This window comes from Dama dama, chromosome 5 (genome assembly GCF_033118175.1).
Source record: "Dama dama isolate Ldn47 chromosome 5, ASM3311817v1, whole genome shotgun sequence".
In the NCBI taxonomy this organism is placed as follows: Eukaryota; Metazoa; Chordata; class Mammalia; order Artiodactyla; family Cervidae; genus Dama; species Dama dama.
This window is the reverse complement of record NC_083685.1, coordinates 29,878,852-29,906,557: the sequence shown is the minus strand read 5'-3', so window position 1 is coordinate 29,906,557 and position 27,706 is coordinate 29,878,852. Positions and strand designations below refer to the sequence as shown.

Below are 27,706 nucleotides of genomic sequence, written 5' to 3'. Positions count from 1 at the left end.
CCTCTAAGGTTTCTGCCAGAATGAATCAAGACAAAAACTTTCACATAATGATTATTGTTTTGCTGTGCAATTAACAGAGAAAGGTTAAATTAAGATATAACAAAACCCTCTCAAAAGTGAAAAGTGAAAGTGAAGTCCCTCAGTAGTGTCCAACTCTTTGCGACCCCATGGACTGCAGTCTACCAGGCTCCTCCATCCATGGGATTTTCCAGGCAAGAGTACTGGAGTGGGTTGCTATTCGCTTCTCCAGGGGATCTTCCTGACCCAGGGATCGAACCTGGGTCTCCCACATTGTAGGCAGACGCTTTACAGTCTGAGCCACTAGGGAAGCTTAAACACTCTCAAGTTAAGCTTAAAAGATTTCATTGCACCTGATTCACATATGGGACTTCCCAGGCAGCACTAGTGGTAAAGAACCCACCTGCCAATGCAGGAGCTATAAGGGATGTGGGTTCAGTCCCTGGGTGGGGAAGATCCCCTGGAGGAGGGCATGGCAACCCACTCCAGTATTCTTGCCAAAGAATCCCATGGACAGAGGAGCCTGTCAGGCTAGAGTCCATAGGGTCACAAAGAGTTAGACATGACTGAAGTGACTTAGCATACACGCATGCAATTCACCTGTGAAGGTAGAAAAGGGAAGTTAAGGACCGCTTCTCAGCCTCCTTCACTGTACTGGTCATGCTGACACCTCTGCTTTCAGCATAAGGAATGATGTAACCGCTTATCTCCTGGTCCATGAATATGATATGAGTGATATGTGTATGTGAATATTATAGTGGTGCTAATAGTATATAAATATGAATAGTGCCTGTATTTGAATATATGATATGAATAACACATTTATATGAATTTCTAGTTATACGAACAGTGTCTGCATATGAATATTACAGTGATATATAGTATATGTATATGACTATTATAATGAGGTGAATAGTACATGGGTATGTGTGTTATAATGATGTGAATTGTGTGTGTGTATGAATATGGTAATGATATGCATAGTGTGTGCATGTGAATATTAAAGTGTTATGTGTAGTATATCTGTATGAATATTATGATGATATGCATAGTGTGTATATAAACATTATGATGGTATGCATAATGTGTGAATGAATATCATAATGATGTGACTAGTACACAGGTATGGATATTATGATGATGTGAATAGTATGCATGCATGAATATTGTAGTAATATTAATGGTGTATGTATATGAATTTTATAATGATATGAATCTTATAATGATGGGATTGTTCATGGGTATGAATATATAAGGATGTGAATAGGATGTGTATATGAATATGATAATGTGCATACTGTGCATATGAATATATAATTTTATATATATATATATATATATATATAGTGTGTGTGTGTGTATATTAATATTATGACGTGAGTACTATTCAGATATGGATACTCTCACCATGCCGATGAGGCAGGCTTGCTGTGAGCCCCAGCAGACTGATTCTGTGCAGACAGAACCAACTCTGATCACTCACTGAAACTTAGAGAAAGAATAAGGGAAAAGGGATTTTCTGTTGGTATGTAGAGGCTCTCCTAGAAATCAGAGAGAATGTTCTTTTATTGGATTAGAATAATTAAAGAAAAATGCTATGGAAAGGACCTCACTTTCACATTTCAATTAAATGAAATCAAAGGAACCTCACCTTGACTTGATGCAGTGCTCTAAAGCAGGGGTTTATGGTACTTGTGACTTGCCTACAGATGAGAAGAAATTAAATATTGGTGACAGATGTGTGTTGTGTAAACCAGAGATTCCCAACCCCCTGTTAGGAACTGGGCTGCGCAGCAAGAGGTGAGTGATGAGCGAGCAAGTGAAGCGTCACCTGTATTTACAGCCGCTCACCATCACATGCATTGCTGCCTAGGCTCTGCTTCCTGTCAGATCAGCAGCGGCGTTAGATTCTCGTAGGAGCGAGAACCCTACTGTGAACTGCACATGCCAGGGATCTAGACTGTGCACCGCTTATGAGAATCATCCAGAAACCATTCTCCTCCTCCTCCCCGACCCCTACCGCCCCAACCAATCCATGCAAAAAATTATCTTCCATGAAACCAGTCCTTGGTGCCAGAAAGTTTGGGAATCGCTGGTATAAGCCACCACCTGACTTGAGAACAATTGGGGAGACCTCTGTGTTGTTAAATACCCACTTAGAGGAGGGCAGAGTAGAAAGGGGGCAGGGGTCCTGCCCCGTGGAGTGGACTCTACCTCTGTGAACTCCAGTTCAGAGCAATTGGATGGTTAGTAATCTAGGGAGCTGCTTCTTTTTATGTAGACACAGAGAGATGTTCTTACCCACAGGAATGTACACCTTCTTTAATTTCCATCTGTAGAAAAAAATGACTGGTACACAGAGCTGTATGTTTCTATTCTCTTACTATTAATAAAATCATGGAGGAGATGGTGAGGAGTGTATATTTTTTCTCATGCATCAAGGTGAAATTCCAAATGCAGTTTTCCGTGCTCACAGTATTGAGACTGCTAGTTTGGCAAATGGAGAAATTTGTACTTTGCGCCAGGTACCATACTAATGACTGATTTTTTAGAAGGGTGAGTTGGCCATGTACGGATAGGAGAGAGCTTAAGGTCCTAGGAAGAACACCAGCTTGGAATGCCTGACATGTTTCAGATTTAGCTCTGTCCTTTACTGTTAACCACATGCCTTTGTTTACATTACTGAGCCTATTTTATCAGAATAGTCTTTAAATAAAAGAAAATAGGAGGATTGGGTTCCAGGTGAAGATACAAGTCTCTTCCAACAGGGAAAGATCTGTGTTTCCTCAGAATATCCACATGTATAGTATGGTCACACTAACATTTGTTTTACCTTTATCCAAATAAGTAGTGTTTTGTAAAAGGTATTTGAAAAATTTTTTTTCATTTATTTTTATTAGTTGGAGGCTTTTTGTCATTTTTTACAGTATTGTAGTGGTTTTTGTCATACATTGACATGAATCAGCCATGGATTTACATGTATTCCTCATCCCGATCCCCCCTTCACCTCCCTCTCCACCCGATGTATAGGTATTACTATAACTTTTTTGTTCCAATGGGGAAAAAAAAATCACTTCAATTTGTTAAACCGTAGTTTGATATATGATTCTTTGAAGTAAAATATTGATTTTTTGAAATATATTTTATTTATGATGCTTTGTTAATTTCTGCCGTACTGCAAAATGATTCAGTTATATATGTCTGCGAGTGTGCGTGTGTGTATTCTAATATTCTTTTCCCTTATGGTTTATCACAATGATATTAAAGATATTAGATACTATACAGTAGGACCTTATTGTTGATCCATTTTCTGCATAATAGTTTGCATCTGTCCTAATTTTTCCCTCTCCCCATCTCCCATTTCATCACCATAAGTTTGTTCTCTAGGTCTGTGAGTCTGTTTCTATTTTGTAGATAAGCTCATTTGTAACATATTTCAGATTCCTTTCAATTTAATTGAATAGGACAGAAATTTCACTACCCAGAAATCTCTCAGGTGCTTAGGTGTTCCTGTTGTCATTTTTAAACTCTTAACTGTATGATTCAAGCCCATGACAAATCCCTAAATGTAATAGAACCAGCAATTCTGATGAACGCGCTGCCGACAGTCAGGTAAACAGAAAAGGATTTATGCATTGCATGAAGTACACTTTGAGACTTCATTGCTCAAAGATTTTCCCCCTAAGGTGACTCCTCATAGCTGTTTCCAGCACTTGGAACACTGTCTGAATACATTTTCAAGTATCAAGTAGACGGTGCTCCCCGTCTGCCAAAAAACACAGATCGTTCCCCCATATGGCAGCTGACTTAACCCCCGACTTCTTTCTCAGCTGAAACCTCGTGCACTGACTTCAAAAACTTCACCCACTTCTCGACCTTTCTGTCTGTGGCTCTCCATCTCTCTCTGTCCATTTGAATAAGCAAGTCAGTTCATGATATCAAAATATTTGCGTAAATAGAACCAGTCATAATTTATTGCTTCTAAAATTATTTCATGAGATTGTGGTAGGCACTGTTTTCGCTGAGGTATCGGGGTTAATCTCTGTGGAAGTGAGGCATGCACTGTATGTTATCCTAGAGAATTTTGCCCACAAAAACTCTCTCATCATAGTTTCCCTACTATTTATCTAGGTTAAGAACTTCCAAATGCGTTAACTATAATAGTTCTACCTCATTCTCCAAATGGTGACAGTCTTCTTTTATGCTTGGCAAAATGCAGGCCCTTGTTTATATAGCTTAAGAAGTTGAATATGAGGAATTTCTTAGAGATAAGAAGGGAGGTTTAAAAATCTATTCGAAGTTTTCCATGAAGCCTGTAAAGAAAAGAAAGAAAGGAAAAGGGAAGGAAAGAAAAAAAAAAAAGAAGAGAGGGACAGAGGAAGGAAAATGGGGAAAAGGATGAGAGGAAGATGCTTTGTTTACTGCTGGCTGTTTACAAACTACACCCCTTTACTGATGGTCTCAGGTGGCTGAGGGCCTGGGCAGAGAACCCTAGCAGATCAGAGTCATGTGACAAGTAGCACCACTTATGGAGCGCCTACTGTTTGCAAAGCTCTTAACTAGGTTGGTTACTCACATGAGTTCTGGTCTTTCAGCAATCCATCATGGCAGGGATTATCTTTTATTTTACAAAAGAGGATACAAACTAAAAGAGGCCTTAAAAATTGTCCAAATACCACGTGTAAAATAGATAGCTAGTGAGAAGCTGCTGAATAGCACAGGGAGCTCAGCTTGGTACTCAGTGATGACCTAGAGGGCTAGAGGGCGGAGGGTGGCTGGTAGGGAGATCCAAGAGGGAGGGCACGTATGTGTACATATAGCTGATTCTTGTTGTTGTACGGCAGAAACTAACACAACATTCAAAAGCAATTTTATTCCAGTAAAATGAAGATAATGTTTAAAAACACAAAAAGCAAACAAATGAAAAAATCCCATGTACTCATTATGTGATACATGTGAGTGTGGTAGCAACAGTTGAACACCTACCTTGTCTGTGAAGGGCCTGAAAGCTTTATCTCCTTCATAAATTTACCACCAGAAGGTGGCTTTCAGCTAAGATGATCCAAAATCTGGCTTGACTGACACACTGGGCTAGGACAAGCTTCTCAAGGCCAGGCCTCAGTAAAGCAAGCTCTCAAAATACCAACCTGTAAATCAGAATTAAATGTATTAAGTGTAAATGAAACATGCAATGTCCAATGTTCTGATTTGACAAAAAAGCAGATAAATCACCAGTGGTGATTTGTATGTAGTGCGTGTGGCTTGTGGGCCAGCCTTTAAGGTGGGCAAGCCTCACACTGTGTAGACAGAGGAGGAGCCAGTATGGATTAGGGTTGACTAATAGAATAATTGGAATTATGTTAATGAGGCCCTGAAATCATGGGACTTCAGTATTGAGAGAGGAAATAGACAAAAATATTTTGAAATGAACAAAAGTATTTGCACTATCAATTCATGGGCTGGGCTATTCGTGATAAGGGAGGATTAGTCATGAACCACTTTATAATTCATTAATCTCCTGTTTTACAGAGCAGGTAGGGGGAATTAGAAAACTTAGCTACAGTTCTGTTATTTCCCTGAAAGATATAAAATGTTCAGTCACAGAGAATGATTGAAATACATACTATCTATAGAAAATACGTAACTGACAAGGATCTACTGTATAAACAGGGAAGTATACTCAATATCTTATAATAAGCTATAATGAAAGAGAATGTAAAAAAAGAATATATAGATGTATACACATATGTATAATTGAATCACTTTAATGTCCACCTGAAACTGAAACAACATGGTAAATCAGCCATAGTTCTATAATTTTTTAAAAAGAGAATGATTGACAATAACAATAAGCCTGGAGGCTTATGTGAGAATATGTAATTAATACTATCTTTACAAGCCTTTATTCAGTATAGTAACCATTCCTGGGATTGAGATGTATGACTCCCTGCTTGGAGATAGATTTGAAAAAGAAACAGTGGGACACCTAGACTGCAGAGTTCAAACACATCAAGTTGCATAACTGGTATTCAGCTGGTGTGACAAGTGTATACAGCAAGTCAGAGGGCTCACCATGGTAATGAGCAGCAAGTAAGGAAATGAAAGAAGTAACATTATAATAAAGTTCTAAAAAATAGGGTCTAATTGATTATTCTGAATAAAGTCTAGTGTCTCATTTTTTAAAAGCCACTTGCAATTATTGTGGAGAAAGTGAGTTACACTTGTATTTCATGTGAATAGGCAGAAATAGAGAAAGAAGAAAAAAATGTTTAAGAGTATGAATATTAGTTATATAGGAGTATTTCAAGACCACTTGTGTAAGCATGACTACTTATGTTTGTATACAAATATGCACGTTAGCATATATGGGGGCTTCCCAGGTGGCGCTAGTGGTAAAGAACCCCCGTGTCAGTGCAGATAGATGCCAAAGACAAGGGTTGTGAAGTCGCCCTGGCAGAGGGCATGACAACCCAGTCCAGTATTCTTGCCTGGAGACTCCCATGGATGGAGAAGCCTAGCAGGCCATGGTCCATAGGGTCACAAGATGGACACAACTGAAGCAACTTAGCACACACATACCCATATATGTATGTATAAGCTCATCCATCCATTTGTCCAAACATCCAATCATCTATCCATCTATCCATCCATCCATTACTCATCAGTCATTTAGTCCTTGCTATGTGTGAATCAAAGACCAAGGTAAATACTAGGAATGAAAAGATTATTAGATGGGCCCCTGAACTCTAGAAAGCATTGAATAGTAAGGAGACAGGTATACAAAAAATATAATTGAAAACAGTAATGTGTGTAGTATGGACCTTGCTGGGGAAGGTTGCAGCCTTTTTTGCCTGTACGACTCACAAGAATGTCTCTGAGAAGATGACATTCAGCTGAGATGTGAAGATTATGCATAGTTTTGCCAAGTGAAATGCTAGAGCTAATACTGTTGGTCATGCAGCACTTAATCAGTTGACTTTTAAAGTGTTGAGTGTGTGGGATTCATTGATTTAAAGGAGTCCATGCTCAATACTTTAAAAGTTGCCATTAGGCAGGTTCTAAGTAGATCCATGAAATGTCCCGCCGTGTGTGCCTGGAACCCATGAGTCATAATTGGTGATATAAAGTGCGTACTTGACCTATGACAGGAATATTATTGCTGGAGTTGCTGTCCTGAAAAATGGGATCATACTCGCCATCTGGTGAACTGCGCTGTCTCACCCAGGTTGAGGTTGAAGATGACTAACCCCCTGCACAGACCACAATTACTGTTGCCCAAAAGCCCACAAGTAGTCGGGAAAGTTGTCTGTGTTTCGTCAGATCCCTGAAGTGAAGTTTGCAGAGCGCGGGGACCGGGGGAGGTTGCGTGCTGCCTTATCTTTCACTTTCCTGTGTGGTTTGAAGCACTTCACTTCTCACGTCAGTGAAATGGAATGAATGGATCAGTGTTTGTACCTTGGCGTCACATAGTAGAAGCTGGAGATGTGGAGATTAAAAACGAAAAAAAGAAGAAAGAAAGAAAGAAGGAAAGAAATACAGCCCCTGCCTTCTAAGAGCTTATATTCTAAGCTTATATCTTGTGCTAAAACAGTAGTAGACATTTACATGTGTTGTTTTTTTTTTTTCCATGTTTTAAACTCTGGCTTAAATGAAAAGATCAACAGCTTTGTAATTGAAACCCGAGCACATCAATTGCTATACATGGCTCTTGTTGAATATCAGTTTGGCCTAAATGGCACATGATTTGGTACTCTGCTACTTTTTTTTATATTATTTTCTTGTTTACTTACAAGATGAATAAAGTTAAGTGAAATGCATGATTGATTCCTGTCATTTTCAGAGAAAACATTGAGGCTTAGTAGAAATAAGTGGGTAGATAAGATTTTCTGAGTATATGAGTAGAAGTCAGGAGATAATTTTTTTTTCATTTATTTTTATTAGTTGGAGGCTAATTACTTTACAATATTGTAGTGGTTTTTGTCATACATTGACATGAATCAGCCATGGATTTACATGTATTCCCCATCCCGATCCCCCCTCCCACCTCCCTCTCTACTAAAATAAAAAGCTATTCTACCCCTTCTACCAGCTGTTGAAAATAGCTTAATTTTCTGGTAGCCCGGGAACCTGTAAAAGGCTGTGGTAGGAATCCTGGATATCAAAGCCCCTCGAAGGGGTAATTTTACCAGGATAAGGAAAGAAACACAGAGCAAGAGGAACATATTTAAAGTGAGAAGAGGAAAATAAAACAATCCCTGGGCCAAGAAAACCCAGCCGAGGGATGTTGCCCAGGAAGGCGGATGGAGCCAAGTGGGCACAAAGCCTCCTGTTTCTTATTCCCCTTTTCAGGCTCAAAATATGAAGTAATCGCCTTTGCAGGACTTACCAGTGATTAAACCACCAAGCAATCTGAAATGCTTCCCCAAATATGAAGATTGTTGTTTTGTTAGTTTCTTGAAATATGGCAACCTTTTTTTTCTTTTGCCTTATTTCGTAGTCAGGTTCTGAGGAAAATATAATACCATATATCCCATAAATCTTTTTTATTGGCAGTAAAAGTGATGATCTTAGGGAAACTCAAAGTGAAGATCAGTTTTTTTAATTGCTAAATAAACCTTAAAAAATTTATGCCATCTTTACCTAATTCAGCTTCTGGAGTATGTGTGTGTGTGTGTATGCATATATATACATATAATATTTTTATAGTATTCCAAGAGAGTAATAGTATAGATTAATAATGAATATCCTTAAAGTGGATACTTGTGTACTTAGGAGTGATATAAAAATGAAAGTGTTGTGAGTAGAATTTTACTTATTCTACTTTATATATGTATACCCTAAATACACCCATGCATATGTGTGTATATGTGTATATTTACATATGAATGCGGGTATACTCATACAAATATATGCCTGTATTCTATAGAGTATCACTGAAGAAAAGTTGGAAAAGTGAACAAAATAGCAGTAAAATTGCACTTTTGTGACTTAGACAACACAGGTGAGTGAAAAATTAGAAAGTCTAGGAATCTAATAAAATTTTCATTTGATAATTAAAGCATCCGTTAATTCAGCATCTTCTTTATGCCAGATCCTATCCTGTTGGTATCCTTGGAGCCACTCTTGGTATCTTAAAGGAGGAATAAGGGGCCTATTTCTTATCAGAAGAGTCAGATGGAGCCTATGTCACATGAATTCCCAAATGTGCTTTTGTGTTCCAAAAGAAGATCTTTTTAAAGAAAAAAAAAAAATTGGAGTATAGTTGATTTACAATGTTGTGTTAGTTTCAGGCGTACGGCAAAGGGACTCAGTTTATATATATATATATATATATATATCGAAAAGGGAATATATATATATATATATATTCCCTTTTCGATTCTTTTCCCATAAAGCTGACCTTTTAAGGTGTGGTTTGTGCTGCTCAACTTATAAGAAAAAGGATTTTGTGCTGCTAGACGGCATTGCAGTTGGGGAGCCCTAGGTTTTCACGTGTACCAATAAGCCCTAGGAAAGGTTTTGTGGAAGTGCCTTGGTTAGGAAGAAGGGAGGGGGTTTCACTCCCTAGGGGGCGGAAAGCCCCTACCCCTAGGCTGCCTGGTGAGAGGGCTGGCCGTGCACAGAACCAGGCAGATCATTGGCACATTTGCTCAGTTCATCAGCACCTCCATCCAGGACTATATTTTTTTTTTTCTGACTTCATAATATACTGGTATTTATAAATTGGTTTCCATGGAGATTGAATATAGAAAATGATGCTATCTGGTGATAACAGTGCCACATAGACATTTGGAAAATAATCAGATGTTCTGGAAAAATGTGGTAGTGGGTGTGTTCTATAATATGTTCTGTGTTTAAGTTGCTTTTTTTTTTTTTCTTTTGACATGACTATACACATCGAAGGAAATGTAATTTGAATCTTAAACCAGAAAAAAGAAAAAGCTAAGATTTAAGAAAGCAATGCCTTCTGGACTATATAGTTCACTGCTTCATTTTGCCAAGAGGAACCTAATGTCTGAAGCCATTTATTACTAAACAGCTATTTCCTTAAAAAAAAGCAGTTCATGAGTCAAGACTGCAGTGGTCTGCATATCTATCTGTTTTTCTTAAAGTACTAGGCTATGATATCTTCTTACTGGTTTTAAAACTTTGAATCATAAACAGTACTTGATGGTCTGATTTTTTTTTAAACCCTGAAAGTATTTTTTTAGAAATTTTTTTCATAAATCATTGTACTATGAAATAATTTTTAATGAGTATAAATGATCAAAATAAGTACCTTGGGTTCTAAAAATAGCACTCATATTCAGGACTATGCTTGAAATTCTCTAGTGTCTTAAGAGGAAGAATATTTTTATTTCACTTTGGTGTAATAAACTTATTTTGTCATTTTCACAGACTTTATCATCAAAAGGTAAATTTGTATGTCTAAACAGATAAGCCTTTTAAAATCCCTTATGCTGCTGATCAGCTATTTAAATATTTTCTTTTAAAATCAGGCCTGAAGTCATGATAATGCTTTGATAAGCATTGCATGAATCCTATCCAAATTTTATTATCACACTACTTAAATATTTCTCTCAGCTTTAGAAAAACCCATATCTACTGCACCTTGGTCCAAGCAAGGATAACGACAATACAGCAAATATTAAAAAATGAAACAACCTAACCAATTATAATCCCTTAAAAATGTCTTGATTAATGGTGTGATAGCCTTTTACTAATGTGTTAGGCAATGGAACTCAGCTACTCAAAGAATATGTTTAGTTGGTAGGTGAACAGAATACAGAAGGAGCATTCTGTAAGATGCCTTTGTAGAGTGAAAGTGAAGTTGCTCAGTCGTGTCCAACTCTTTGCGTCCCCATGGACTGTAGCCTACCAGGTTCCTCCGTCCATGGGATTTTCCAGGCAAGAATACTGGAGTGGGTTGCCATTGCCTTCTCCAGGAGATCTTCCCGACCCAGGGATTGAACCCGTGTCTCCTGCATTGTAGGCAGACACTTTACCATCTGAGCCACCAGGGAAGGTGCCTTTGGGTGATAGTTAATTGTGAGTTTCTATGCATGGGATGGTCTTGGTGTTGGGTGGATGAGATTATATTCATAGCCTTTCTTTCTTGTCTTAAATTTTGATGCCTTTTAAGTAAACCTTTATACATGCATTGCCATTTCAATATTCCTAGTTTTCTAAAACTCAAGAGTTTGAAATGCATTACAGGAAGCCCTACTTTTTTCGTATATCTTCCTACATCTATAGGCAAATTCTCCTTTATCCTTACTCTAAGTATTAAAACTAGAAGGAAAAACAAACAAGATGATAATCCATGAGAGAAAACTTTTGCTTAAGTCTAAGGAGAATATTAATTTCAATTCTACTGTCAGTACTACAGTGGTGTAGTTGTTGGCATATGTGATAAAGGTATATTCTCAATCATTTATATGAACTGTTACTTAATTATCCCCCTTCATGGATCACAGCCTAATCATGGCAAAGGGGCTTGCATTACCTCAATGAAGAGCTATGAGCCATGCCATGCAGGGCCACCTAAGATGGACAGGTCATAGTGAAGAGTTCTGACAAACTAGATCCACTGGAAAAGGAAATGACAACCCACTCCAGTATTCTTGCCTGGAGAACCCTATGGACAGTATGAAAAGGCAAAAAGATATGGCACCAGATGAGCTCTCCAGGTCAGAAGGTGTCCAGTATACTGCTGGGGAAGAGTTGGGGTCAATTACAAATAACTCCAGTAAGAATGAAGCAGCTGGGCTAAAGTGGGATCAGTGCTCCGCTGTGGATGTGTCTGGCGGTGAAAGTAAAGTCCAATGCTGTAAAGAACAGTATTGCATAGGAACTTGAAATGTTAGGTCCATGAATCAAGGTAAATTGGATATGGCCAAGCAGGAGATGGAAAGAGAAGAGAAAGACAAGGGAGAAAGATAAAGATATACCCAACTGAATGCAGAGTTCCAGAGAATAGCAAAGAGAAATAAGAAGGCCTTCTTAAATGAACAATGTTAAAAAATAGAGGAAGACAATAAAATGGGAATGACTGGAGATCTCTTCAAGAAAATTGGAGGGATGAAGGGAACATTTCATGCAAGGTAGAGCATGATAAAGGACAGAAATGGTAGGGACCTAACAGAAACAGGAGAGATCAAGAAGAGATGGCAAGAATACACGAAGTGAAAGTGGCTCAGTCGTGTCCAACTCTTTGCGACCCCATGGACTATACAGTCCATGGAATTCTCCAGGCCAGAATACTGGAATGGGTAGACTTTCCCTTCTCCAAGGCATCTTCTCAACCCAGAGATTGAATCCAGGTCTCCTGCATTGCAGGTGGATTCTTTACCAGCTGAGCCACAAGGGAAGCCCAGAATACACAGAAGAACTGTACAAAAAAGGTCTTTATGACCCAGATAACCACAATGATGTGGTTACTCACCTGGAGCCAGACATCCTGGAGTGTGAAGACAAGTGGGCCTTAGGACGCATTACTATGAACAAAGCTAGTGAAGGTGATGGAATTGCAGCTAAGCTATTTCAAATCCTAAAAGATGATGCTGTTAAAAGTCCTGCATTCAATATGTTGGCAAATTTGGAAAACTCAGCAGTTGCCAGAACTGGAAAAGGTCAGTTTTCATACCAATCCCACAGAAGGGCAATACCAAAGAGTCTTCAAACTGCCATACGATTGTGCTCATTTCACATGTTAGCAAGGTTATGCTCAAAATACTTCAAGCTAGGCTTCAGCAGTATGTGAACTGAGAACTTCCAGATGTACAAGCTGAATTTCATAGGGGCAGAGGAACCAGAGATCAAATTGCCAACATTCAGTTGGATCATGGAGAAAGCAAGGGAATTCCAGAAAAACATCTACTTCTGCTTCATTGACTATCCTAAAGCCTTTGACTGTGTAGATCACAGCAAACTGGAAAATTCTTAAAGAGATGGGAATACCAGACCACCCTGCCTGTCTCCTGAGAAACCTCAAGAAGCAACAGTTAGAACCAGGCTTGGAACAACTGACTGGATCCAAATTGGGAAAGGAGTAGGACAAGACTATATTGTGACCCTGCTGATTTAGTTTATATGCAAAGTATGTCATGTGAAATGTGGGGTCAGATGAATCACAAGCTGGAATCAAGATTTCTGGGAAAAATATAAAAGCCTCAGATATACAGATGATACAACTTTAATGGCAGAAAATGAAGAGGACCTGAAGAGCCTCTTGATGAGAATGAAAGAGGAGAGTAAAAAAGCTGGCTTGAAACTCAACATTCAAAAAAACTAAAATCATGGCATTCGGCCCCATCACTTCATGACAAATAGAAGGGGAAATGTGGAATCAGTAACACATTTTATTTTTGAAGGCTCCAAAATCACTGCAACACTGACTGCAGCCTTGAAATTTAAAGATGGTTTCTCTCTGGAAGAAAAGCTTATGATAAACCTAGATAGTGTATTAAAAAGCAGATTAATCACTTTGCCCACAAAGATCCATATAGTCAAGGCTATATTTTTTCCAGTAGTCAGTACTAATGTGAAAGTTGGACCATACAGAAGGTGAACATCGAAGAATTGATGCTTTCTAGTTGGGGTGCTGGAGAATAATCATGAGAGTCCCTTGGGCTGCAAGGAGATCAAACCAGTCAGTCTTAAAGGAAATCAACCCTGAATATTCTTTGGAAGGCCCGATGCTGAAGCTGAAGTTCTAATACTTTGTCTACCTGATGCGAAGAGCCATATCATTGAAAAAGACCCTGATGCTGGGAAAGATTGAAGGCAAAAGAAGAGGGTGGCAAAGTATGAGATGGTTAGATAGCAGCATTGATTCAATGGACGTGAATTTGAGCAAACTGTAGGAGACAGTGGAGGACAAAGGAGCCTGGCATATTGCAGTCCAGGGGGTCTCAATGAGTCAGACATGACTTCACAAATGAACAACTACAACATGTTTAATAAATAGCCACACACCACAAAGTATCACACTAGGCAAGCACATGTGTTCTTGTGGATTTATTGTAAGAATAATTATTTGATGTGATGATGACTAAAAGTGGTCCTCAGAATAGAAAGGAGCTTTGTCTTCAGAGGGAGTTCTCAGCAGCTGACACAGCAAAGTGAGCTCCTGAATCTTAGCATAGTTGCAGGAATTGGGCAATGAAACAAGGTGATGTTTCTGTAACAGAGAGAAGAAAGGCCAGAGGGGCTGGTTCTGAGGTCTGCCTGGAGCCAGAGGTAGTGACCTTGCAACTTGGGGCTGGATGAGGAGCTCTGGATCTGCAGTTTCACAGAGTGGAGTCATTGCATGTGTGGTTGTGCTGATAGCAGTTATTTATAAAAAAAAAAAATACCACTTATTGAGAACTTTACTCCTTAGGCATCATTCTAATTACTTCAGATACATTCTCTCATTGACTGTTCTTGACAAGCTTGAATGTTAATCAGTGTTATCCTGATATTTGTTCTTATAAAAGAACAAAATCTGGGGAATTGTCATCAGAATTCTTGGAGTTCCATGGGTCCATTGTGTTCTGTTTAGCTAGAGACAGTATGTGCAATGGCTAATAATATGGGCTGTGAAGCCTAGAACATGGTCCCTTCCCCCCGTTACTCTTCGCTGTGTGACTTGTTTTGTTACCTCTGTACCCCTCAGTTTCCCCATCTCTAATCTGGTTTTAATAATCAGAGCTAAGATAACATTGTGTTGGAGACTGAGTCAGTTGATATTTATAAAGTACCTGCAAATAGTGTGTATTCCATATTCCTTGCTTTGTTGTTGTGATTATTATTTTCCACAAATTTTTTAAAAGACTTGGGATTTTGGTAAAAGTTAACACAAATGCCAGGCAAGTACAGCCTTGAGAACAAAATAAAGTAGGGAAATGGCTAAATAAATTCTGCCAAGAGAATGAACTGGTCATTGCAAACACCCTTTTTCAACAACTTTACACATGGCCATCACCAAATGGTCAATACCGAAATAAAATTGTTTACATTCTTTGTAGGCCAAGATGGAGAAGCTGTATACCATCAGCAAAAACAAGACCTGGAGCTGACTATGGCTCAGGTCCTCAGCTTCTCTTAGCAAAATTCAGACTTAAACTAAAGGGGGGAAACCACTAGGCCAGCCAGGTATGACTTAAGTCAAATCCCATATGAATGTGCAGTGGAGGTAATGAATGGATTCAAGGGATTAGATCTAGTTAACAGTTTGCCTGAAGAACTGTGGACAGAGGTCCATAACATTGTACAGGAGGCAGTGAACAAAACCATCCCAAAGAAACAGAAAAGCAAGAAGGCAAAGTAGTTTCTGATGGAGGGGAGGCTTTACAAATAGCTAAAGAAAGAAGAGAAGTAAAAAGCAAGGGAGAAAGGAAAAGGTACTTCCAACTAAACACAGAGTTCCAAAGAATACCAAGGAGAGACATGAAGGCCTTCTTCAATGAACAGTGCATAAAACTTGAATAAAACAACAGAAGGGGAAAGACTAGAGATATCTTCAGGAAAATTGGAAATTTCAAGGGACTATTTTCTCTTAAAGATGAGCACATTAAAGGACAGAAACAGTAGAGACCTAGTAGACACTGAAGAGATCAAGAAAAGATGGAAAGAATACGTGGAAGAACTGTACAAAAAAGATCTTGACGAACCAGATTACTGTGATGGTGTGGTCAATCACCCAGAGTCAGACATTCTGGAGTGTGAAGTGAAGTGGGACTTAGGAAGCATTGCTGTTAATAAAGCTAGTGGATTTGATGAAATTCCAGTAGAGCTATTCAAAACCCTAAAGAATGATGCCATCAAGGTGTTGCATTCAATATGTCAGCAAATCTGGAAGACTCAGCAGTGGCCACAGTACTGGAAAAGGTCAGTCTCATCCCAATTCCCAAGAAGGGTAGTGCTAAACAATGTTCTTACCAAAAGACAATGCACTCATTTCCCATGCTAGTGAGGTCATGCTTAAAATTTTTCATGCTAGGCTTCAGCATTATGCGAGCCAAGAACTTCTATATGTCCAAGCTAGGTTTAGAAAACCAGAGGAACCAGAGATCAAACTGCCAACATTCACTGGATCATAGAGAAAGCAAGGGAATTCCAGAAAAACATCTACCTCTGTTTCATGGACTATGCTAAAGCCTTTGTGTGGATCATAACAAACTGTGGAAAGCTCCTAAAGAGGTGGGAATACCAGACCATCTTACCTGTCTCCTGAGAAACTTGTATGCAGGTCAAAAAGCAGCAGTTAGAACCCTGTATGGAACAACTAATTGGTTCCATATTGAGAAAGTCATACAACAGGGCTGTCTGCTGTCACCCTGTTTGTTTTACCTATATGCTGAGAACATCGTGACAAATGCCTGGATGAGTTACAAGCTGGAATCAAGATAGGTGGGAGAAACGTCAACAACCACAGATATGTGGATGATACCACTCTAAGGGCAGAAAATGAAGAGGAAATAAAGAACCTCTTGATGAGGCTGAAGGAGGAGAGTGAAAGAGCTGGCTTAAGACTAAATATTAAAAAAAAAAAAAAAAACCTAAGATCATGACATCCTCCCCCATGGCAAATAGAAAGGAAAAAAATTGGAAGTAGTAGCAGATTTCCTTTTCATGGGCTCTAAAATCACTGCAAATGGTGACTGCAGCCATGAAATCAGAAGACGATTGCTTCTTGGCATTAAAGCTATGACAAACCTAGACAGTGTGTTGAAAAGCCGAGACATTACTCTGCCGACAAAGGTTCGTAGGTCTTCCCAGTGGTCATGTATGGTTCAGAGAGCTGGACAGTAAAGAAGGCAGAATGCCAAAGAATTGATGCCTTCAAACTATGGTGCTAGAGAAGACTCCTAAAAGTCCCTTGGACAACACGGAGATCAAACCAGTCAATCTTAAGGGAAATACCATGAATACTCATTGGAAGAACTGATGCTGAAGCTGAAACTCCAGTATTTTGGTTACCTGGTGCAAACAGCCAGCTCATTGGAAAAGTTCCTGATGCTGGGAGAGATTGAGGGCAGAAGGAGAAGAGGGCATCAGAGGATGATGGCTGGGCGGCATCACCAACGCAAAGGACATGAACTTGGGCAAACTTCGGATGATGGTGAAGGACAGTAAAACTTGGCATGCTGTAGTCTGTGGAGTGGCAAAGAGTCGGACACAACTGGGTGACTAAACAACAATCGTAAATGCATGCCTTTTTGTCACTCAATAATATAATTTGCCTTTATTCACAAAGTATATTTTATTGGTTAAATACATTACTACACAATTTGACATTTTTCTCTAATCAGTTACTCTTTTTTTTAATAATGTCAGTAAGAAAAACTATTGATCCTTGTATATTTATCTCAAGTTTATTGAGGTAACTAAATTCTGTTTTAGTTCTGGTTGATTTTTAAAAGCCAAAAACCTTGAAGTCATCTTTGACACCTGTTTTTCTCTCACATCCACACCATCTCTGTCAGATCTTCAGGATATTCTCAGCCTGGAGTCATTCTTTGCGTCCTCCTCCCCGCATGCTCAAGCCTCTCCTCCCCATAGCAGGATGATGCCCAAGCATTTCCAATTTCTGTGCTTATGGACTAAAGTCTGTCCTTAAGGGATTTGTTGTCAACTAAACATCATTCTGGGGGCTTCTCCAATGACTCAGCCGTCAGTAATCCACCGGCAATGCAGGAGATGCGGTTTCAATCCCTGGGTTGGGAAGATTCCCTGGAGGAGAATATGACAATCCACTCCACTATTCTTGCCTGGAGAAACCCACAGAGAAGCCTAATGGATTACAGTCCAAAAGGTCACAAAGAGTCAGACACAACGGAGCGACTGAGCACCAAGGATAATCTTTTCCTCTGTTTCTATTATGTTTATTTGCTTTCCTCTCATTAAAGTAGCTAGAGCTTTCCTCCAAAATACTGAAAAGCAATAGTGAGACTGGCCAATCGTGCTTTTGTTCTAACTTTAATGAGAATGAATTTGGTTTTATTTAATGTAATATTTGCAGTTAATTTATGTTACCCAGTTTTACCATGATTTAAATGTTTCCTGCACTTCACAGTTGACTCAGTTTTTATCTGAGTAGTTTATTTATTATGTTTTTCAACATTTATTAATATGAGCATATAGTTTTTCTCCTTTGAATATTCTAAGTTATTCTTATATTAATCCTCAAGTTTAAGAACTAAATCCATACTCTGTTAAGAAGTATTATATCGTTTAATCCACTGTTGGATGATATTTGATTAAATTTTACTTAGAATTTTTGCATTTCCCTACATTTATTAATGAAATTGGTCTTCATTTTTCATGTTTGATATTGGCATTTCAAAAAACTTGGACATAATACTTTTTCCCATTTATTAGAAATGTTTATATTTTCCAGTTTCATTGAGATGTAATTAACATGTAATATTGTGTATGTTTAAGACCTACAACATGTTCATTTGATATACTTATATGTTGCAATATGGTTACCACTATGGGTTGGTTAACAGCCCCTTACTGTCAGATCATTCTACTTCTTTTTTGTGGTGAGAACATTTAAGATCCACTCTTAGCAACCTCCAAGTATATGATACAGTTTTGCTAACTTTATTCATAAGATTTAGGCTAGCTTTTTTTTTTAATAAATTGAGCAAATATCTACCTTTTAAATCTTTTTTTTTACAATTTCTTGTATAAAATTGAAATTATCATTCCTTTAAAATCAAATAGAACTCTTCTATAAACTTCATGCCATTGCATCTTTTTTATTGATAAAGATTTGACAGTCTTTTCAATTTCTTCTGGTGTTATTAGTCTGTTCACTTTTTTATTCAAGCTTTATAATTTATGTTTTCCTAGTAAGGCATCCATGTCATTTAACCTTTCAGATTTAACTGGTATAGTGTTACCTAAAGCATATTTGCAGATGTGAAATCCATTTTTATCTGTGATTTTATCGTTCCTGTGTATGTAAATTGTTGACCCTTCTCTATCTTTCCATTTTCTCCTCATCTCTCTCTCTCCCTCCCTGCCCCTTTTCTGAGAACCAGCTCTTGGTTTTATTTCTGAATTCTAATTTTATGTTTGCATATATCTTTTATAGTTTTGTCTTTACTTGTTTTCACCTTATACTCTCTTGTTTTTTTTTTTTTTTTAATTTTTCTAGTTCTGTGGACTGAATTTATGGCCTATATATTTGCAGTACTTTTACATAGTAATAAGACAATTTAAAACTATTCACTTCCTACTGTGTGCAATCCACCACATACATGTACACATCCCCATTTTTACACATAGAACTCTTGTATTTTCCTGAGAATTACTCCACCTTATGTTGTCCTCTCTCTGAAATGTTCTCCTTTGTTTTACTCACTGTGTAGGTTTAAAATTCTCCATAGAGAATTTTGAGTGCTTAGAAATAAACATCCCTGAGTCAGTTAACATAAATATCTGTGGCTTGGTATGCCCAAATTCTCATGTTCACTGATCAATTTAATTTGAATGATCCTTGATGTTTCTTCAGCCACTGAACAAAATCATGTGGGCAATCTGAACAAAGGCACATGAATTCTACACTGTTAGCCCTCAAAATAGAGCAAGTATAGTTAAGTAGACATATTTTAAATATAGTAGGCCGTATGACTTGGCTCTTGAGAGCATGGGATCTGAGCTCAACTATCAAAACTGAAGCCTTTGCTCTACACTTAGTTGCTCTGTGGCTTTGCCCAGGTACTTAGCTTTTCTATATTTTATAATCTATAAAATGTCCACAATGACAGTATCAACCTTTTATGATTTTTGTGAGGATTAAATGAGTTAATATATATAGACCAATGTATATGTGTATGATGTATAATTATTAAAACATATTTTCATTATAAGGTAAAGCATGGATGTGTCCAAATGGGGATTTAAAGCTTTTACTCTGGGTCTGGGTTGTCTTCTGTTAAGCTAAAGTATAAGCCGGTAAGCACTGTTGGGTAGTTGTCATCTTATTAATTTTATTACCTTTCTCAACAAGCCCAGGCTCCCGTTGACACATGCAGAGCAAGGCCTTTCTTAAGATGCACGTTTACTTGTTGGCAGAGTTTCACGCCACCTTCAGGTCTGATCATTTTCAGGGCAGATTTAATTGACAGGGTTTTAGTTAGTATGAACTAGAAGCAGCCTGTCTTGCAAGGTTGGTTTATTTTTGTGGAAGGAAGGTGGTTGTCAGACAATTGTGTTTACAAGTGAATTTATTTCTTTGGTTTACTCCTCAGCAACCCTCCTATCTTCACAGTTTTTAAATTCCCACATGAGAAAGAAAATTTTGTCTACAATACCAGACTTGTTTGTTAAACATAAAAGGACATAAATCCTCCCTGGGTCCCCAGGGGCATGGTAGAGAAAGGGAGTGATCATTATAAACCACTTAGCGCTGTGTGCTCTGTATCATGTTTCCTTGAGAAAGTGATGTTTGATTGGCCCTTAATGTAGGTTTAGTAAATCCCTTAAATACTGATGTGAGCAATTGTGCACATTGGAAATTAATACCTGAGAGTATATTATAGGGTTTACCGTGTCTCTAGAAAGTCACCTGGGCATGTGTAGATTTCTGAACCTGAGATGATTCTGTTTTGTAATTTCACATTTATGGGTCCAACGTTGGTTGATTTTCTTTTCTTCTGCTTATTTGGCTGAGGTCCACAGATAATCTTTATCATTGTTTTCTCTTTTCCTTTTCTTCTTGATGTTTTGAACTGTGTTATATTGTATCAGCCAACCAGCTTATGCAATGAAGCCTATATTCCAAACATGGCATTCTATAAGAAAGAAGAATTATTTCAAATTATTGTGGAAGACAGTTGGATTGAATGCATTAGTCCTTTTCCAGCCATACTCATAAACAAGTTGGAGGAAAATACGGAATCAAGTGGCAATGGTTTTTTTGTTTGTTTTGTTTTGTTTTTCTATTTTGAAGAAACCATCCCAGGTAGATTTTCACTGGCTCTGTTTTAGATGATTTGACTATAATTTAAATTTTTAAAATCCTGTTTGTAGCAAGAGAATTTACTGTTTTGACTCACACAATTAATGGTAGAATAATTGGATGAAATTTGTAGTTATATTGTCTTAGATTCCACTTTTGAAAAAAAAAAAAATTCCTAAAATGCCTAATCTACCGTGAAACAATTTGTAGCAAAACTTTGAAGTGCTACTATTTTTTTTTGAAGTGCTACTATTTTTAAGGCAAAAAAACATAGCATTTTTTAGATGTTCATCTCATTTAACTTCATGGAATGCAAAACTATGTAGCTCTTTAAAACACAGTGATAAATGGATGCCTCAGACTTGTATGAGCTTGTGAAAATGAATTACCAACTATCTCACTGCAAATCCAGAAATTGTTATAAAGATTAGGGCTATGTGTTTTTTTGAACGCCATCAAATTCAGTAAAAAGTCTTCATGAAACAAGTAATAATATACTTGCCAGTCTTCTCTTATTTGCAGGACGGTGGTTTTTCTACAAGTTAGGTAAGGCAAAGTTTAAGACTTATTTGTTCCTTAATACATGCTTAACATTTATAATCTAGATATTTCCTAGTGTGCTTAAATACTCCTTTTAAATACTTTTAAAAGGCTTACTCATCAGATTAACACATACAGTGTGGTGGTTTTTTTTTTGGCCGTGCCACATAGCATACCAGATCTTAGTTCCCTGAGCAGGAATCCAACCCCTACCCCGGCCGACGGTGGAAACACAGAGTCCTAACTACTCAGCCATTGGGGAAGTCCAGTGGTGTTTCTTTTTTAACAGAAATCAAAAAGAAATTATGTACAGCAAAATAGTTATGTGAGTTGTTAATTTTAAGTTCCTTATAAATGATATTCTTATCTCTTGAGATGTTTCTGTTAAAAAGTGTTAGTTGCTCAGTGGCATCTGACTCTCTGCAGCCCCATGGACTGTAACCTGCCAGGCTCCTCTGTCCTTGGAATTCTCCAGATAAGAATACTGGAGTGGATAGTCATCCCCTTCTCCGGGGGATCTTCCAAATGTTGCAGGCAGATTCTTTACCATCTGAGCCATCAGGGAAGTCGCCTTAGAAAGATAGTTATTTTGAAAATGGCTGGGGGAGGGATAATTCAGAAGGTTGGATTCACATGCTACTTTGATACTTTGATTATATAGATAATCAACAAGGACCTAGTGTATAACATAGGAAACTATACTCACCATCTTGTACTAACCTATCATGGAAAAGAATCTGAAAAAGAATAGATCTAGGTATTTATGTATAACTGAATCACTGCCCTGTACACTTGTAATTTACACAAGCATTGTAAACCAACTGTATGCCAATAAAAACTAAATAATTTTTTAAAAAATCTGAAGTAATATTTTGATCTTATGAGTTCACCCAGCCAGCTGATTGAAAACGACTTCATAATTGCCAGGTCCAGGGAGAGCTGCTTGGTTTTCATCCTCCTTGGTCCTCTTTGGTGTGGGTGATCTGCCCACTTCTGCTTGGGTGGACCCTGTCACCCCCTTTTCTCTTGATTCTGTGTCATCCATCACAGTGGTTTTCCTGCTGCTTCCCTGATGGCTCCTTTTCAGGCTGTTTTTGTTAAAAGTTCTTCAATCCTGCCCACACTTGAGATGCTGTGGTCTCCTAGCATCCTCGGATGTGCTGGGATCCTGTGTCTATATTGCTCCCTCACTGAAACTCCCAACAGCCGCCCTGTAGGCTGCAAACTCAGGTGCCCGTGTGGGCAAGTGATGGAGATCAATGAAGATCTGGATATTAAAAAAAAGTACCATAGAAACTACACAGGGGTTTTTAAAAACTGGAAGGAGGATGTCCCCTGGCCTAGCCTCCGTTCCCATGAAGGAGTGAAGGCCATCCTGACCTCAGGTAGTGAACGATCTATGTGTCTGACACACAGGTGCTGGGTGAGAGAAAGGCCCCTCCTCTCCTGGAGTGGATGCCAGGTCTGCAGACCTGAGCCCGCAAGGAGTCACATCAGGGCAAAGAGTACTTAGTATGACCAGATATTCAAGTTTGTTTTAAGGAAGCCTGAAATTCAGATTTTTCTGTGAAATGCAACTTTTTCAAATGGTGATTTGCAGGCAGGAAAAACCAACTATCTTATGATTTCATGTATAGGTGGAATCTTAAAAAAAATGATATAAATGAGCTTATTTCCTAAATGGAAATAGACTCACAGACATAGAGAACAGAATTATGGTTACCAAATGGAAAAGAGTGGGGGTGGGAAGGGGCAGGAAACGGTGATGGGAGATAAGTCAGGAGGTTGGGATGAACATACACACGACTGTGCATAAAACACATAAAACCACAAGGACTGATGGTAGAGCACAAGGAACTCTACCCAGCATATTGTAATAATCTATAATGGAAAAGCGTCTGAATATATATATATATATATATATATATATATATGTACATATATTACATATATAAAACTGAATCACTTTGCTATACACTTGAAACTCTCAGGTTATAAATTAACTATACTTCAATTAAAAATGAAAAAATACAGGTAGTGCCTAAAAGGTGATTAATTAATTAAATGTTGGCCTAAATATTTTAAAGCAGTGTGAAGTGAAGTGAAGTCGCTCAGTCGTGTCTGACTCTTTGCGACCCCCCTGGACTTGTAGCCCACCAGGCTCCTCTGTCCATGGGATTTTCCAGGCAAGAACACTGGAGTGGGTTGCCGTTTCCCTCTCCAACAGTGTAGAACCTCTTTACACTGTGCTTCCCTGTTTTCAACCCTGGTCTAAAAAATAACATTCTCATATTCGACCCTGGAATCCCAAGGTGGCCTCACCTACACCTGTCCTCCCAGCTTGAGCTCCGTCCTCTGCTCACAGACAGCCAACCAGGCCCTGGGGTTCTTCTGTTACATCCTCAGGATTGTGCTTCTTGCTAGAATGCATTCCCCCACCTCTTCCCCTGGTAGCCCAGATGCTCCCTTGTAAGCCGACCCTAATCTCACCGTGTAGGGTTTTCCTCACCCTGCCAGCATTCCACAGTGTTCCCTACGCACTCTCATTAGAGCAGCCGCCAGTGTTTAATGGACCCTGAGCCCACAGGAGCTGTGGTTTCATATTTGCACCCTGAGAATCTAGCCCAGCACTTTGTACCAAGTCCGTGCTTCACAAATACTCACAGAATGATTGACCAGCCTGAAATCAGCTCTCTGCAAACTAGTCCTGGTGGTGACTTCTATCAGCTAGCTTCCCTCCCAAGCACAGAGCAAACATACTCTGTGAATAGCAGCTTTGTTCCACATGGAAACAATCTTGATATAAACATTACTCTTTGATCTAAAATGCTGGTTATCAACTTTTGTACCAGATAGGTCTGAAATAACCACCCAGTCTGTTTTACCCCCATCTTCCTCCCCTGTGCCCCACTTACTGGTCCCACCACACACTTAGAGCAGGCTCCTGGGATGGTTGTCCTGAGAAGGCTTATGCATTTGTAATTTATAACCCAGACTTGTCATGTGATAGAGCAGAAGTACTCTGTCCCTTTGGTATTTGAGTTTTCTTCACATTTATGCTTTCAAACTCTCAGGGTTATAGGTATGGGGTAAGGATGTGCCGGGTAGGGATGTGGGGCAAACTGTTAACGCTTTCGGCTCTGCTCAGGAACTGTTCCATTTCCCTTTTCTCAAAACATCCCTATGAGTCAGATTGCACTACCCTAATTTAAGGACAAGAAAAATGAGGCTGGAACAAGTATAGTTACCATTAGAGAGTTGTGGCTAATTATTTAGAATAGAATTTATAAGTATAATTGGTTTGTTATGCACTTTGTACTTTTCCAACATTTTTTTCTTCTGTAAATTCTATACTATGCAAAATATATTAATTTTTGTTGTCTGGTACATACTGGTTTTAGACTTTCTAAAAAAAAAATCTACCAATAGTTTTCATCCATGCCAGACCTCCCGTAAGAAAAATTTGGCAACGTGCTAAGAATTCTGAAATGCATCATAACAATGATCCTCTATTATATGCAGTTGTTTAAAAATAGATATAAAGGTCTACATGCTATGTAAAGTTGAAATAACAACCGTAATTTATATTAAAATAATGCATTTAAGTGAATAGATACACATGCCCAGTTGCACAAAAAAATAAAATGAAGTAGTCAGATGTTTGTATCTTTTAACTAACAGACTCATTGTGTATATGATAGCTATGGTAATAGACTAAATGGGTATGTCTAATTGTTTTCATCGTGATGCAGAGTGTAAGCCATGTTCCTGTTAGTGGTTTGATTCTCTAGAATAGTAACTCTTGTTCCAAAGCATAGACACTCCCTTTATTTGATAGTTGAATGTCTAGAAAATTGGGCTTAAACTAAACCTTTGAAACATATTTGCATATATATGTGAGACAGTATTATGTTCCAGATTCAGATGGACAATAGCAAGAATGTCGCTTATGTGAATGTCCAGTGAGCTGTTTAAAAGGCCTGAAGGGCCTTTTGAGGCCATTTTAAGGATTCTCCTGTGTTGGGTGTCCAAGGACCTTGCCCTCCTCATCTGCCATCATTGAGATAGCCTAAAATGCCTTTACACATTTCTGGAACATTCTGTAAGGCAGCTCTGCTCTCTATGAGTACCACTGATCAAAACCTTCAAACCCAAGGTAACAGTGGTTAGAGAAATATAAGCCATTCACTGCTTAGGTTTAAGATGTCATATGTAATGCAGTGTAAACTAGAACCACAAGAGGATTGATTCCTTTCTTCAAGAGTTTTACAGCCTAGCCAACTAGATGGATCACTTGCATATATGTAGTTAAATGTTGAAAATATGTGTTTGACAGAAAGAGAAAGATGTCTGTGAGCTGAGGACACACAGAAAGGTCTCACAGAGGCAGTGTAATATGGAGTGGGATTTGGAGAATATGTATATAATGAAGAGGCTCTAGAAAAGCTTGGACACAGATGAGGATAGGGAGCAAGGAGTCTGACCAGGTGAAGGAGTTACTGCTGGAAAGTGTTGGACAGTAATCATGGAAATCAAGAGTAGAGCAAAACTGTTATATCCAAATGGAAATTAAACTGAATAATTCATGAATTGAATATCAGATACGGTTGCTACATACAAAATATCTAAGTTTGATGTGGCTGTTTAGTGAATTTGGAGCTCCTTACCAACAAGACTGGAGGGCTTAGAATAGAAGACTCATATTTCTTTAATTGAGAATGCTTTTTCAGTTGTGCCTCATCTTTGGCATATTTTATTCTATTTACACAGTTAAATTTGAGATGCACTCACTCCCTCGAATTCCTAAAATAACAGATCATGGTTTTATGTCTCTTTTCTCCTGGTCTCTTGCAGGTATGATTTTGTAGAGGTTGAAGAACCAAGTGATGGAACCATTTTAGGGCGCTGGTGTGGGTCTGGCAGTGTGCCAGGCAAGCAAATTTCTAAAGGAAATCAAATCAGGATCAGATTTGTATCTGATGAGTATTTTCCCTCGGAGCCCGGGTTCTGCATCCACTACAACATTGTCATGCCAGTAAGTACCACTTAGAGATGCCCCTGTGTATACAGATCAGACTTGCTTATTTCTTTTTCCCCTCTTAAACATGAGATTAAGGAAAACCAAGAACCAAAAACCTTCTCTAGCTTGATGTTTTTTTCATAAGTGTCACTATAGTTATCACAAATAACTTGCGTGTTGTCACTTTAAATCATTAGTGTCTGTATTGCCTCAAAAGTCGGTGCTTTTATGTGATGTTTTACTTTTTCTCCCCCGTTAAGGTGACATCGTTCTTTCTACTCCTTTCCATACCCACTAAAAGTTGATGTTTTCGGTGGGTTCCTTATAAATACGTGCATGACATTTTTCATCTTTTTTTTTTTTTTGAAAATGGTAAACTCCCTAGTGCCTCAATAGTAAAGAACCCATCTGCCAACCCAGGAGATGCAGGTTCATTCTTGTGTTGGAAAGATCTCCTGAAGAGGGAAATGGGAACCCCCTCCAGTGTTCTCGCCTGGGAAATCCCCATAGACAGAGGAGCCTGGTGGGCTACAGTCCACGGGCACACACAAGAGTCACACACGACTTAGCAGCTGAGCAACAACAAAACGTGTTAAATATTCTTTTCAAATCAAAGTTTGAGTAAAATATATTTTTAAAAGCAGTAATCTCAATTTTGCTACTTATCTTAATATTTATCCTGCTTAAATAATATTTATGTCCTTTGTGCCCCAAAAAGGAAGTTTCAAAATTCTTACAGGAATTTAAGAAATCTGTTTTCTCTGAGTGTAATTATTACTCTTTTCATTTGTGTCACAATTTCTCGTACCCTTTATTTTATGTATTATTGTAAATATTTGTATCTATGTATTGCTGTTTAACAAAAGTGTTGAAATCATTTTGGCTATTTTTATCCCATTCTACTTATAGTAGTAATTCAGAAGTACAAATGTGATGTCCCCTAGTATACTACTCAAATATGTTCAGTATCACCACTTAAAACAATATAAAATTGATATTGATAATGGTTTTGACAGATTTAGCAAATCATTGCACACTGGGAGCACAGTATGGTGTGAATTACATGCATTAATTGATATGCATATCCCAACTGTTTATAAAAGAATGAACCAGTCCTAATGAGATGGATGAAACTGGAGCCCCTTATACAGAGTGAAGTAAGCCAGAAA

At 38.3% G+C, this 27,706-nt stretch overlaps 1 protein-coding gene across 3 annotated transcripts in view; it reads left to right on the top strand.

Moving 5' to 3' along the window:
* The window catches only part of PDGFC (platelet derived growth factor C), a 242,254-nt gene that overhangs the window by 159,355 nt on the left and 55,193 nt on the right, over window positions 1–27,706 (top strand). For all 3 annotated transcript variants that reach the window (XM_061142249.1, XM_061142248.1, XM_061142250.1), the window contains one exon: window positions 26,372–26,552. In XM_061142249.1, the coding sequence (XP_060998232.1) occupies window positions 26,372–26,552 (181 nt within the window). The remainder of the gene's footprint in view (window positions 1–26,371; window positions 26,553–27,706) is intronic.